Below are 14,710 nucleotides of genomic sequence, written 5' to 3'. Positions count from 1 at the left end.
ACAACCGTAACCCTTAAAAGCAATTATGTCAGAATTGTCCATATTTTTAGAAACAAGTCCCCCCATTATGTCAAAGGTCTAAAGGTAAAATAAAAATAAATTAAAACCTGATTTTCTTAGCTTTTTCAGCCTGAGCTCTGTGACTTTTTACAGTCCGATTATTTTTTTTTTTCATATTTGTTCTCTGACACTTGGTGGTCTTATGAATGAGTTTTTAAGCCCTTGTAAAGCTCTAAACTGATAATGTTACTCTGGTTCAACTGACTGCTTAAGCATGTGCACATGTCCTGTACTGATTTATGAAGGCTCCATATTTATTAGAATGACCCACTGAATCAGGGCTACTAAACAGATGGACTTTCCAGTTTTTACATCTTCTGTGTTTCAAGTAAAGCTGTATATTTTCAATATTTGATGGAAATTGATATCCCAGTACCATAATGTTTGATTGGCAGGCACCTCCGCAGGTTTCCCCAGAACAGCTGGATGCTCTGGGGCTGGGAAGGAAAACCAAGTTTATTATGGCTAAGTGAAAGGCTTGCTATATTTGTTTCTAGTATTCTATTTCTTTCAGAACCCCTGACAAACTTACCATATAGGCTTGATGGATACTCAGTAAAAAAAGGCAGGGGTATTCCACAGGTGTGAGTTCATCCAGATACTTTCTTAGGATTACTGTTGATTTCTATCATGCTTGTTCTAGTAAAGTATTGATTTAGTCTTGCTTGGTGTGACTTGAAGAAACTTATCCCTTAATGTCAAGAACAGAGTAAAAGCTTGGGATCAAAGTAGGGATTTTTATGTTAGCTACCAATAATGAGTTGCCCACAGAAGGATATAGTTCTCCATGGTTTCCACATGTTTGTTTCCCTTCTTGCTTAAAAGTTCTTCATTACTATATACCCAGTGAGAATGGGTTCTGGTTTATTTGGCTTAATTGCACTGGCCTATAGGAGCAATAGTCGTTTGGTTTTGTTGTTGTTTTTTTGTTTTGTTTTTTTTTTTTTTTTTTGGTTGTTTTTTTTTTGTTTTTTTGGTTTTTTGTTTTTTTTTCTTATTTTTTTAACACAGCAATTTTAAGTAGTTGGAAGAAAAAGAAATAATAATTAATGTTTTTTTTACTGTATAAGCTGTTAGGTTGTAAGATAGCCCTACATATGGAGGAGTATATTGAGAGTTTTATAAAGTGCTGGTAAAATGAAGTGCCTGATTTATAATCCTTGATTTATTGTGTTTTGGGGTATTATTGACAGTGTTACTAATTCTGTGCCATCTTACATGTAGGATGAGTAAGTTCCATGACCAGGGCATGAATTGGATGAGGCTTATCCATAGCCATGATAATAAGATATGGAGGGACTAGTTATCTCAGCTGATGAGAAATATCACCTTTTATAAGTTTTCCTGGGGCTTTTCTTTTGAGCAATGGATGATGGTTATTCAGTAACCCTCCTGAACTTGCCCTCAGATTCTCCTCTGTCTCTGTAGGGAAGAGAGGTTGGCCTTTACCCTCCTTTGGGTCAGGTGAAAAATGAGGGTGTTCCCTCTGAAGTGCCCCAAGTGCTAAACAGGGAATAAAGGCAAGGGAGTTCTCCCTTGGTTTCACATAGTCAGAGAAGCATTTAATCATGTGTGTGCATTCAGGAGAAAGACAGGAGTTATTTCTGCACTTGAGAGCAAGAAAAATGTTTAAGCAAGACTGAGAGGAAGCAGTAAAGGAAAAGAAATGACACTCCAAGATCCCGGAGGCAGGGACTCTTGGGATAAAATTCTGTTATTGATAACATTACCCAAACTGTATCCGTTATACCATCCTTGGAGTTCTGTGAATGTTGTCACTGCACAGTAGTGTTGAACTAGATAAAACAGCTTTCTTCCCAGAAGACTTACCCTTGTTTTCCCAGCACTGGTCTTTAATGGTTTAAGCACAGTCATCTACTTTGTGTTAGATTTTCAGGTACAGTGTAAATAAAGCATGCCATGGAGTCATAAATCTAATCCCTCACATTTTAATGGGGAAATGGGGTATTATGCAGTCATTCTTTTAAAGAAGGTGAAAAAGGTAATCTGTGTCTGAAATGGCTGAATTGTGTTCTCTGTCACACTCATTAACTTAATCTGTAAATTTGCCTCCAGTTTGCAGTTAGTTTTCTAGTGAATCAGAGTGAGTTTGTTTTGATTACCATGCTAATGAGTGGGGTGAGAGAAAATGAACTGTAAAGCAACTTTTCCTCTTTCCCCCCACCTTTCCTCTGTGTGTGAAAGTTGCCTGATTCCTTTCCCACCTGTTTGGCCCAGGAAAGTTGATGTATTTGGGCCACAGTTGGGAAGGCTCTATCATAACTGCTTTGGTGAAGAGCTAGAGTCTGCTCTCCAAGAAGATGTGTTGTTAGGCAAGCAGTGGCAGCTTTTGCTGATTTGTGACACAAGTCAGAATGTCTGCACAAGATACTGTTAAGGTATTAGTTCATGTCCGTGCCAGTTTGGTGCATGTGTACTGTGCTCTGTTGCACACTCTGGACATACCTTGCTCTAATATGAGTGCACTTTTCTAGTATTAGGAAGAAACTATTTCTTTCTTTTTTTTTTTTTTTTTCCTTCAGGCAACAAGAGCTTCTCTGACTCAACATTGTACCAGTCTGGGGGAATCACTGGGCAAGGAAAATGATATTGCCCTGATTATTGATGGCCACACACTGAAGTATGCCCTTTCATTTGAAGTCAGGCAGAGCTTTCTGGACTTGGCACTCTCCTGTAAAGCAGTCATTTGTTGCAGGTAAGGAGTTCTGTGACTTTTTTGGATAACAAAATGGGCATGAAGCCTGTGAAATTCAACCTAGTATGCACACTGTCACACTTAAGTATGCTGGAGAGCAGCTTGCTTAGTAGTGACTTTCTTCCTCCTATGGAAGAGGAAGTGTGTCCTTCATTGAAATTGTGTCATCAAATAGTATAATTTCCTCTGCCAGTGTCAGTCCCAGCTGGGTCCAATCTCTTCTGTAAAGTGATGAATGATCATGAGACAACATTGTGCCTGATTGCCTGATTATAGTAGACACTGATGAAAAGGAATGGTATGGATGTCATTTGTAATCAAAATGTTTGTGTGACTCTTCAGCTCAGCTCTAGAGAAGATCTCTGGATGAATTTAAGTTTTGACTTCTGGTTGTGTATTATGTGAGCATGTGATAACAGTGCAATTTGCCCTATTGAAATACTTGACTACTGCTTGCTTTGCTAAGTCACGGCAGGGTTTGTTGCTGTTTGTGGATGTAGCCATACACAAGTATGTCCTATGTCATGACTACTTCAGAAGGAAGAGCCCCAAGAAAATGAAAAGCAAAAACTGGCTTACTTTACTTTTTGTGTAGCAGGAAGCCTGCATAATTTTTAACTTCGGAAGATTATGTGGCTTTGAGGATTGTGTGTGTTGGTGCTCATTGGTGGTATTTGGGGAGACCCGTGACGTAGAAGGGATTGTTGATTTAGGCAGGCAGGAAGTTTTATTTGCATTCTAGAAGCAAGATCTGCTTTGTGGGAAATGACTATATGGAGACCTGGTACTACTTTTTTTGCAGTCTTACTTACCTTTTATGTGTGCACTTTTGTGCTACTATCACATGGCAAAAGTAGTGCTGTCCATGTACATGAAATAGCTGAATGCTTGGGCTTTTTATCTGACCAGTTACTTTCCATTTGTTTTCTGGACTGCTGTACTACACAATACCAGGGCTAGAGCTTGTTCCACGTGTTCATTAATCACCTGATGATTAGATGGAGTATGTCCTCAGCAAGTTTACAAATGATACAAGACTGAGGAGCGATTGATAACATTGAGGGCTTGCCTGCCCCTCTAAGGGACTTCAATAGGCTGAAGAATTGAGCAGCAAAATCTCATGAAGCTTAGGAAGGGGAAATGCAAAGTCGTATGCCTAACAAGTTACAACCCTTTACACCAGTAAATCGTGGGGGTTGCTGAGCTGGAAAGCACCTTTGTCCAGAAGGATCTTCGGCTCCTTGGTGGACAAGCTGACTGTGAGCCAGCAAGGAATCCTGGTGGCATAGCAAAGGCTGGTTTACCCTGGACTGCAGCATTGGTCAAGGTTGAAGGAGGTGATCCTTCTTCTCTATAGTGGTGAGATAACTTGTGGGGTGTTGTGTCCATTTCTGGGATCCTTCTTGCCAGGTACAAACAGGTTTAATGGAGTGAGTCCAGTGCGGGACCATGAAGATGATGAAGGGGCTGGAGTATCTATGATACAAGGAGAATCTGAGAGTTAGAGAAAAGGAGGCTCAGAGGGGCTTGTATTAATGTGTATGAACATGAAATAGAAGTGAATGAAGATGGGGGAGAAGGCTCTTCCCTATATTGTTCAGTGACAGCAGCTTTTTTTCTGCTGCCGATTAATTTTTTAAAATTTGGACAGGGGGCTAGAGGAAGAAGGCACAATGCCTTAGAGCAGAGGTCTCAATTCTGCAGCTGTTTTGTGGAGTGACAAGTGTTTTACCAGAGGGAGCTAGCACAAGTGCAGCCATCTCAGAATGCAACAGGCCCCAGTGTAGGGCCATGAGGAGGGCCAGAGTAAAGGTACTTTGAGCTTCCCGAGCACCAAGTACCCAGGAAGGGACCTGACCCTGTGTGGTGCTCTGTTTGACAGGAGCTTAACAAAGAGCAGATAGAAAGCTGCTTTCCTGCTCTATCACAGTGCTTTGGCAGAGATCTTTCCAAGACACCTTGTTAGTTTGTTTCTCAAAGATTTGACAAGTTAAATCAAAAGTAGCTGAAACAAATAATAAATTGCAATTTATTAAAATTGCATGTAAAATATATGTAATTATCTGAATGTAACAAATGGTCCTGTTTTGCCAATAGACACACAATACTGGACATTTTAATTATTTCATGAGGGGAACCAACACGAGTTTTATTTAATAATGAATTCACAAATTGAGGAACAATGCAGAAAAAATACTTTAAAGTATAAATCAAAGGGAAAGAGGTGATGTCATTTTGTAGCTTAAAAGGAGGAATGAAAATAATTGAATTTTAAGTCCCCAGGGAAAAAGAGGAATGCTTTTAATAACCTTTAAGGCTTTTCAGGAACCTTCGAGTCACTTGCCAGGTGCTTGATACTGAAGCAAGAAAAACATTTTTTTTAATGCTCTGGGTTGCTTTCCATAGTACTTTGTGTGTCAAATAAGGCAGTGCACTTATACTTTACAGGAAGAAGTTTTAAAATGGAATTGACAGAGGACATGTCAAATTAGAGTTAGTCCTCAAACAGGAATGTTAACTGGGAGGGGGATGTGGCTCTTTAAGTTAATGGTATGATGTTTAACCACAGTAGGAGGAGTTGCCTTGCTATTCTCAACATTGCATAAATTAATGGGGTTTAATATTTCATAAATTTGCTAAAACCTTTTCATCTTCTCTGGGGAGTTTCAGCTGCATTTGCCATTCAATTTTTTTTTAAAAAAAATATAGCTAAGACATACTGTATATTCATTTTCTGGGCTTTAGGCATAAACTGTAGTTGAACTTGATTCTCAGGGGTAATCCCTTAAAAGGAAACTGTAGTAAACCTGGCTCCTTTTTGCATTAAGAGGGAGAGATGGTATCTTCTCATGGGGTTAAGTCTTCCACTGTTACAGTGTCTCTAGCAGGCCACTGGCACAATGGAGAAAAATATACCCCTCGGGAGACTTGGTAAAGCTAGCAAAATCAAATCAAACAACTCTTTAAGAAAAAGCCTTGTTTGTTAAAAGTTTTTCCAGAGACTGACAGATCTTATTATATTTCCTCACACTGACTGGGATGTCCGTATGTCAAGAGCAAGCAATACTTACTTTTCAGTGGAAGTAAATATTATTTGGAAGGCAAGAGAACTCATGACTTCATTTATGAGATCTGAGCTAATGATTGCCTGTCTCTGGTTTTCAAATGTTCCTTTAATGGACCTGTTTTTAGTGATGTTTTGTAAAACACAAAATGTTAAGGTTTGGGCAAAAGTGAGATTATTCTTTTAATACCAAAACGGAGTGTTATCATTCATCTAGTGTTTATACACTACCTGGTGGGTACAGCATTTTGTTATATTTGGCTTTGAATATAAAAGTAGCAGAGAAGTATATAACTTGTGTTATAGCATTTAATATTTAATTATTTAATATTTATAAATTCAGTATAATTTTAAATTTAATTCTCTACTGAAGAGCCTGCCTTGAATTGGAAGTATTTGTAGCTGAATTAATGTGGTGTTTCAGAAACACATTTTTATGACTATGCTTTGGGAACTTTTTGTTATTGTTGAATAGAACTTTGCAGGTGGCTATGACTCTACCTTTGTATGGGTTTAATGCCATATTAACAAGACATCCATTAGGAAGAACCAATCCATCAGCATTTAAGAGATGAAATCATTCTAAGCAGTTTATAAGTGCTTCAGTACTTAAAATTAATTGCTGGACAGCAGAAGTAGTCCTCTGTTTAATTTCTTTCTCAGATGTAAGCACAACAAAACAAGCATCTCCAGAGACATGCGAAGCATAAGACTGGGGAAACCATCCCATGTTGGGCTGGCTCAGCAAGATTCTTTTCTCTTCTGCTTGTATTACTGACCATTTCTGCAGTACTGCTTGAGGTCATGATGCTGGGATATTGTTTCTTTTCCATATGTGTACTTAGATCCTGCAACTTTTCAACTGAATGAACAGTGAGTTGATGCCCTTGTAGAAGGGGTTTCAGGAAATAGGGAAGAAAAAAGTCTCCATTGCTGTACAGTCCATCAACTTTTCTGCTATGCTTTGATCATATGTCCTGTTCTGCACAGGTGTCTATAAAGTGGTGCAGCGTGAACAGAAATTGAGAAAATCCAGCAACAGCAATTTCTATGGACTGTGGCACTTGCCATGTCATGGCTACTACATCAGGATAATTTTGCTTGGTTTTAGGTGTGAAATGTGTGTGCAGTTGTTGCTCAGTATCTGAACACTGACTTGTGGAGGACTCCTGCCCAAACTTACCAGCTGACTTTAGGTGATAGTGGCACAAACTGTTGCTTTTAATACCTTGAGCAATATTGGAGCTGTAGTGATAATGGTTAGGTGCTGAGTAAAAAAAGAAACAAGATGAGAAAATGTATGTTCTTTAAACAACCTCCCAGCAACAGGAAAACCCCATTCTACCTGTGTTGCTATTGCGTGTAGGGAGGGAGGCATGCAAGGAGGCTGGGGTGAGGACATGAGCCCACAGGCATAACTCTGAGAACAGACACTAAATGTTCTGAAATGGACATACCCTTTGACTAGAGTGTGTCTGCTTGGGTTTTGAAAGGGAAGGGGTTTAATGAATTGAAAGCAGAAGGTTGGAGAAGGGAAGGCAAAAAGCAGTTTGTGAAGAATATGTATTGCTAATTGTTAGTCACTTCATCAGTTAAGGAGAGAGGAGAAATGAGGAGCCAAGAGAAAAGTTGTCTCATCACTCCAAGTTGTAAAGCCATAGCTGGGGTGCTTCTGGTCTTCCATCATGATTTGGAGGAGATATTAATAACACAGCCGACAAAATGAACATCTGGAATGCTTCTTAAATATTTATTTCCCCAACTTGCATATTGTTGCTGGTGTTAGTATTTGACAAAATGATTATTCTGTGCTGTCATTCAGTGTGTATTTATTTATTGAATCAAAAGTCTCTTGCTGGCTTTCATTAGATAAGATCCCCATTTTCATGACAAAAAATTGCAATTCAATTCTGATTAAGAGTATGCTGGCCAATTTTAATGTTAATTGGTCCCAAAGAAAATTATGGATGTGTTACATTTTCCTGTATGTACATCTTGTATTTCCCCTCATCTGTCACCTACTAAATAATCAATGCTCATTCTCTTGTTCTACTCCTGCCAACTCATGACAGCAATATTCATCTCATGACTTTGAAAACCATGAGGGAGGAACCATTCTGACAGCTTTAGTGTTTGTAGATAATTGAAGTGGGAGGAAAGTTTGGAGTTGTAGCATTACATGGTGCTCTCTGCACTCTTGAAGAAAGAATACTCACAGATGATTAGAAATGATCACCTAAACTGTTCAGTGTCTATGTAGGGATGTGTAAAGCAATCCTGGGACTTTCTTATGATTGTTTTTCTTAAAAGCCTGTTGGCTGCTTTGCAAGAGCTAAGTAAACATGGAAAATGTCACCAATTCTGTACTGGAAAACTAATATGGGCAAACTCTAGGAGAGCTTGGTCTTATAAATTTTGGTAATTATATTGTCCTCTGAGTGGCAAAGTGAGTTTCTGCTGCATGTTTTGATTTTTTGGCTCTGTTCTTTTTAATCAGTGTTCTGAACTATGACACTTCCTGAAACTCACTCTCATAGTTCAAATCATTCAAATGCATAGGTAGTGTTTAAAGGGGGGGGTGGGGGGGAGATACCGTTTATACTTAAACAGTACTTAAAGATACTGTTTTAACTGGTACTGTTTGTTTTTTAAATGACACAGGTGAAGCATGTTTCCCTTGGGTAGCTATTAACGGCCTGAACTTAAATGATTCGTGCTATGTGGCCAAACATTTCTTACTGTTTAACTTCATCCCATTAATGAGACTGTTCCTATTCTTAGAATTATTTTGCTTTATTTGTTCAGATGAGGAAATAATTTAAATGAAGTAATCTCTAAGTTGAATCCAGTCTCCACTGCTATCCATAATTTGGCAAAATGTTTGCCTTTTTGAATTTATGAAAGAAAAATACTTAGCTAATTGACTGTTTGTATTGTGTTTTACACTTGTGTATATCAGTTCAGATCCTGTATCTGTTTGTTCAATTTATGTTTATATTGGATGACCAGCTGAATGGGTTTTCATGCTCATAACTGATTATGAAAGAAAAATTCTGCTTCACATCTATTTCCTGTTTCTGTGACTATTCTTACTAGCAAATTTACGTACCACCAAGTGTTTGGAAAAGGTTGGAGGAAAGGCATGAATACAGCTAAAATCAACCTTTTTCACTGGAAAAAATTTTGTAGAATGTCCTGACAAAAACTTAAGTTTCTCCTTCAGGTAGTGTTTACCCTGGTTGTTATTTTTTAAATTAATTTGTTACCACTTTTCATTGTGAGGCTAATATTTAGGTGACCAAAATCTTAGCATTTTACTTGAACCATCTTGTCAGAAGCAAGTGAAATTTGTCTCTTGAGCAATGGGGTGATAATACTCACAAACAGTTCCAAGTGGTATCAGTGTCTGTTTCTTCACCATACTGCAGCATCTTGTCCAAATTGCTTCTGGTCTCTTCAGTTTCTGAGCAGGAGCAGCCAGCAGTGCTATGTTTAGCGTTACACTTCCCAAACTGGAAAATAAACATTCCATTGATACTGCACATGAGAAAAAAAACGATGCTGCTGGAATGTATGCTATTTTAGAAGAAAGATAAAACTGTGGTTTGGAATACCTTCTGTTCCATGAGAAATTCATAGTACCGGTATATTTTTCTTTCCACAAGTGTTAGTGTGTTAACCCCTGTCTTCTGGTCAGGTTCCAAATTGAACAATTGCTTTCTTCTCACTGAAATTCCCCTGCCTTCTTTATTGAATATAATATTCTTCATTTCCTATGCAAAGCTGTTGAGGGTGAAGGTGTGAATGTTGAAGCTCACCAGGTTTTGATTCAGAGGTACTACAGCAAAGTTCTGCTTGTGACCCTGCCTCTAACTATTTGTACCCCTTAATTTTAAGGTTCTCTTCTGTAAAAACAATATTGGAAGCATAAGTGTTATCACCACACTCTTCAAGCAAAATATGTAGGGTTGTTTTTTTTGGAGGAGAGGTGTTTGGGGGTTTTCTTTCAGTCTTTTTTTATGGTTAGGGGGTGGTGCATGTTTTACTGTGGGTTTACCGAAATTCCTCCAGTTTGCCAGTGCAAGTGTAAATTAACTTTTAGCTAACAACAGAATTTTGAACTCTTTTCAAGATGGCTTGTATGGCATGTGTAGTACATGGTCTCTGACACAGTGCACAGAAACATTTACTGGGGTATGCACTTGTGTCTGGTATGAGCAGTTTCTTAATATGAAGAGGTATGTAGGCTAGCTGCAGCTCACTGTCCTGTCTCAAATAAAGCTTCTTCCCAAACCACACATGTCAGACACTGATTCTCCATTAGGCTTCAGTAATGCCATTTTTTTCCTGCTTAGGCATTCTGGCATAACTGGACTCTGGACATCATTGTCCTTATTTCTTACCACTTACCTGTTGGCCAAATGCTCTTTTCCTGAGTTCCTGGAACAGTGTGTTGTCTGCTAGGGAGTGACTGAATGTTTCCTCCTATGGAATTCCCTGTTGGTCCGTAAGGCTGGACGGAGGCTAAGGGTCTGGTGCCTTCAACCTTGCGACTGGTTTGTAAAGGTTTCTGGCTGTGTAGAAAAGTTCCTTAATTCCTTGCACACCAGGTTGGCTATTGCAAGGAAATATTTTACCTTTTTTGTTTTTTTGTAATGGCTTGTCAAATATTATGAAGAAATAGGTAGCCTGATCTTGATCATTCCTTACTATTCTGAATTTTCTTCTCTAAAAATTGTGTAGTTTTACAGATCTCAAAACTTTTCCTAGGAGAGGATTTGAGGATTCTCCATGCTTTTATTGAAATATTTATTTTTGTCTTCCAAGTTTAATATTTGAATTTCACTAAAACCCTGATGTGTGAAAGTACAGAAGACAAAGGCCTCTAAAGAATATGTGGTGCTGCATTGCATTCAGAAACAACACTCAAACCAACTGTAATATTACTCCTTTCATAAGATCCAACAGGGTCTTGTGCTCTATCCCACAGGACCAGCTTAAATATTGTATTTTCCATTGTTAAAAGTACAGATATAAAATTACAGAGGCAGGAACAGTCTGTTCTGCAAGCTTCTTAGTACTGCAGGGAGTTACCTTCATGAGGGTTCTGGGCTTTAGGGCACTGTAGTAATATGTGGGACACTGAATTGGTAAAACAACTCTGGTCAGAGTTTCCAAAAGTGCTTAGTGTTGGTGGAAGCTGACTCTAGAGTGTGTATAAGTTCAGTAGGAGCACAGCTGAATCCATACTAGATATTTGGAAAAATTTGACCTTACACTGTAAAGAATGACTGGGCTTAAATGTATTTCCCTGCTATTTATATCCTTGAAATCAGGGTAATAAAACCAAAACTACACTTGAGGGAAATAGAGTAAAACTGACTTGATTCAACAGGCCAGACTAGGAAGCAAACTCTTAAGTTTGTTCACATGAGTAGAAAAATGAAGAGGCTGTGGCTGCAGTGGGCTATACAGTTTTTGACCTGCTTATGTGCTTGGAATGTGTAGAGCTATAGATCTTTAACTATGTGAGTAAATACCACCATATTCTGCATGGCAAACAAGGCTGCCCAGTTGGAAGCCATTTAGCAAAGCAGCCATGGTGTAATAGCTTTTCTGGGGCTTAGAATTACCTTTGCACAGCTGCCCACAGAGAGTAGGAATAATTCTTCATGGAATCCTCTGTGTTTTGCAGTCTGCAATGGATGCTCACTTGCTTATGTACAGCAGTACTAAACTCATTCTTTTTAAAAACTAAAAATCTTATTTCTGTGCTAATAACTCTCCTTAGTACTCCTAAGAGAAGGTAAGCAAGAAAATATATGAGGAATACCTGTACTTGCAAAGATATACTCCAGAACTTGAGGAAAAACTAATTTTCTGCTGTATCAGAACTTCCATTCAGCTTAAGGATTAAAATGGTAGAGACTTGGATTCTGTATTTGCAGTAGGCTGTTCTTATGCTTTTTCTGAAAAAGTTTTAAATAGCTCCTTCCTATTCAGGGAAGGCTGTTTTGGCATGTGTGTTGGATACATTTCTTCTACTCTTTCAAAATTGCTTCTCCAGTAGTGTCTAGAATAGATGACAATGATATTGAAAATCATGATATCTCTTAAATCTTGCTCCTTCTCTTAGTGTTTTCCATGTCATGGCATGACATGGAATATACTTTCAAATTGCTCTGTCTCACAGGTCTTCTGTCTTATCTCACTTTGTATAATATATGGCCTTTGTGCATTTCTAGGATTGTTTTATTTATGCTCTACACAAACCTTTCCTTTTCTGTATAAACACAAACTCAGGTTCCTACAGGGAGCACTTTGATCAGAGCTTCTAAACCTGTGTAGGGTGTTATCTGTGGCTATTTGCTTACATGTGGTCTTGAAATAGCTGTTCCTTGTGGGCTGTCACAGGAAGAGCCAAGGAGTCCTAAAAACAACCCAAAACTTGACATAATATGTTAAGATTCCAAAATTAAGGCGAGCTACGAACTCAATACAGCTGGGCTGAAGACATCTGTTTAAGGACTCAACTGCCTGTCATCTTTCTGCAAAAGAACTTCTTGTGGACATTCAGAGGTTGCTGGCTGAACTGATCCTGATGTGTGGAGAGGCAGGATTTTGTGGTCTCTGTGGAGGTTGAAAGGTCTTAAGAACTGCTCTGCAGCACAAGAATGGCTGCTATGATTGTTGTGTATGTGGAATCGTTTGCTGTGGTTCACTCCTCTGTAGTCTTCCACTTGACTTTAATCTGGTGAAATGTTAAGCTCAGAATTGTCTGTATGCAGAAGGTGAAAGGTCATTTATGGTATACTCAGTGTCCAAGCCAGTGCCAAGTTTGTCTAAAACTTTCTGCCTCTACATTTCTCATCCTCCAAGTGAGGTGCTTCCATGTGCCTTGGTGCTGGGTTGTATGCATACGCCATCATCCAAATGTAGTCTTCATGGTGTGATGGGTCTCTTGGAGCAGTGGGTCAGTGATTTTGTCAGGAGGTGGAATCACTCTGTACACGGCCAAAGTGGTGTGAGTGTGTCCAGGACTAGGTGACGATGTTGAGATCACTGCCCACAGATCAGGTGTGTGTGCTCATCTCTTGGCTCTGTTGAAGTTTGTTTGTGGGACCTTTGTGTGTCATTATCCAGTCCTCCAACAAGTGTCCTTAAAACTGTCAAAATTAGCAACTAGCTTATAAAATCATCAGAGTTAATATAGCCATATTTTGTGATCTGATTTGGCCCTACTTTTTATAAATAGAAAGTAGCCATACTGTGGGATTTTTTGCTGCTCAGATTGGGTCTTTGTAAACTTTTGAGTACTGGTTGGTATAGTGGGAGCAAGAACTGTGGCTGAGTTCAACTTTGAATTGGGGATGACCTCCAGAGCAACAAGCAACTGCAGGGTTGTTTTACTACTTTGCAAGATGTTTTTTGCAGCTGCATTATTCTTGGTTAAGAAGTTCCAATTTCATCTCGGAAAGATAAATTGAAGCAACACTTGTGAGCAGTTCCCTTCAAGTTATCAGTCACGAATGCTTTTAACCCCTGGTGCTTGTGACTGTCCCTCCCCTGGTGCTAGATGGCTGACTTAGCTTTATTTTTTCAGTACAGCTGGTTTTAGCAATCTAAGGAAGAAATGTGTGCAGGCTTTCTTCTTCGTTGTTTCTCATCTCTGTTTCTTTTGATAACCAACATGTGTGGGCTGGAAATCTAAGCTGTTCAGGGATGTTTTGTTAGGGTAGACTTTTAAAGGCAACATAGAACTATGTTTTATTCTGCCCAAGTGTAAAAATCTAATGAATATTTTTACACTAATTGCTGATCTCAGGCGTTCTTAGCACATTCATGGGATTTGCTGGTTTTGTCTGACTAGTTGAATGGGTGTAGTAACTAGTGGGGATTTAAGAAAAAATGTCTGAGGAGCCCACTTCATGCTGGTTTACAACAATAGCTGTTCTGGGAGACTGTCCTGTACCTAGTCAGCTAAAACAGTGTTCAATTGTTTTGGCCATGTCTGCTTCTGACGGTGGACCTGAGGTGATACAGAATCACAGGAAGGACCACAATGGGGTCATCTGGTCTGACTTCCCTGCTCAAAGCAGGGCCATCCTAGAGCACATGGCACAGGATTGCATCCAGATGGCTCTTGAATATCTGTCTCACTGAGGGTTGCTCCACAACTCCTCTGGGCAGCCTGTTACATTGCTCTGTCTCTTGCACAGTGACTGGTACCTGTGGTACCTGCTATCCTGGGCACACCACAGGTACATAGTGACTTGCTGTCCTTTTAGTGCACGGTACTGCCACCAGCAGCTTTTGTTTTGATAAGTCAAAAATGTGGTGAAGTCATCTCAAACTACTGAATAGCTACTCTGAAAACTGCACGCTGCCTTTGTGAAAGGTTCAGTGATTACCTTGCTGTATGGCAACACTTTGAGATGTTTTCTTCACCACAAGGTGACTTTTAGTCACGTTTTGAGCTTTAGAGTTTTAAAATATCAAGCACCTTCACATTTAGAGTGTAAATATTTTAAAAATAAAAGACTACACGCAGATCTCTGGTTTATAAGCTGATATGTATATGCAAGAGTCATGCAGGTTGTGTGAACAGGAGAATGCAAGTATTTTTTCTTCCTGTGATAATTTGTTTGGTTTTGTTTCAGTTCTTTTAGTGGTGTGGTTGACATGAAGATGAATATGGGCAGAACACAGGCATCCCCATAGGGGATGGCATGCCCCATAAAAGCAGGGCATGTCCCATTGGAGGCTGTTGGACCCAGCAGTTGCTGTGCAGTGCACTGCTGTGAGCATGCTATGCTTGTGGAGCTCCTGGGCTGTGAGAAACTGTGTGCTTTGGGAAGCTGAATCCCATC

At 39.3% G+C, this 14,710-nt stretch overlaps 1 protein-coding gene across 1 annotated transcript in view; it reads left to right on the top strand.

Moving 5' to 3' along the window:
* ATP8A2 (ATPase phospholipid transporting 8A2) overlaps positions 1 to 14,710 on the top strand; it is a 187,613-nt gene that overhangs the window by 79,191 nt on the left and 93,712 nt on the right. The window contains exon 24 of the mRNA XM_062514914.1: positions 2,604 to 2,776. Coding sequence (XP_062370898.1) covers positions 2,604 to 2,776 — 173 coding nt within the window. The remainder of the gene's footprint in view (positions 1 to 2,603; positions 2,777 to 14,710) is intronic.

Source organism: Cinclus cinclus, chromosome 2 (assembly GCF_963662255.1).
Source record: "Cinclus cinclus chromosome 2, bCinCin1.1, whole genome shotgun sequence".
NCBI lineage: Eukaryota > Metazoa > Chordata > Aves > Passeriformes > Cinclidae > Cinclus > Cinclus cinclus.
This window is presented reverse-complemented; position numbering and strand designations above follow the sequence as displayed.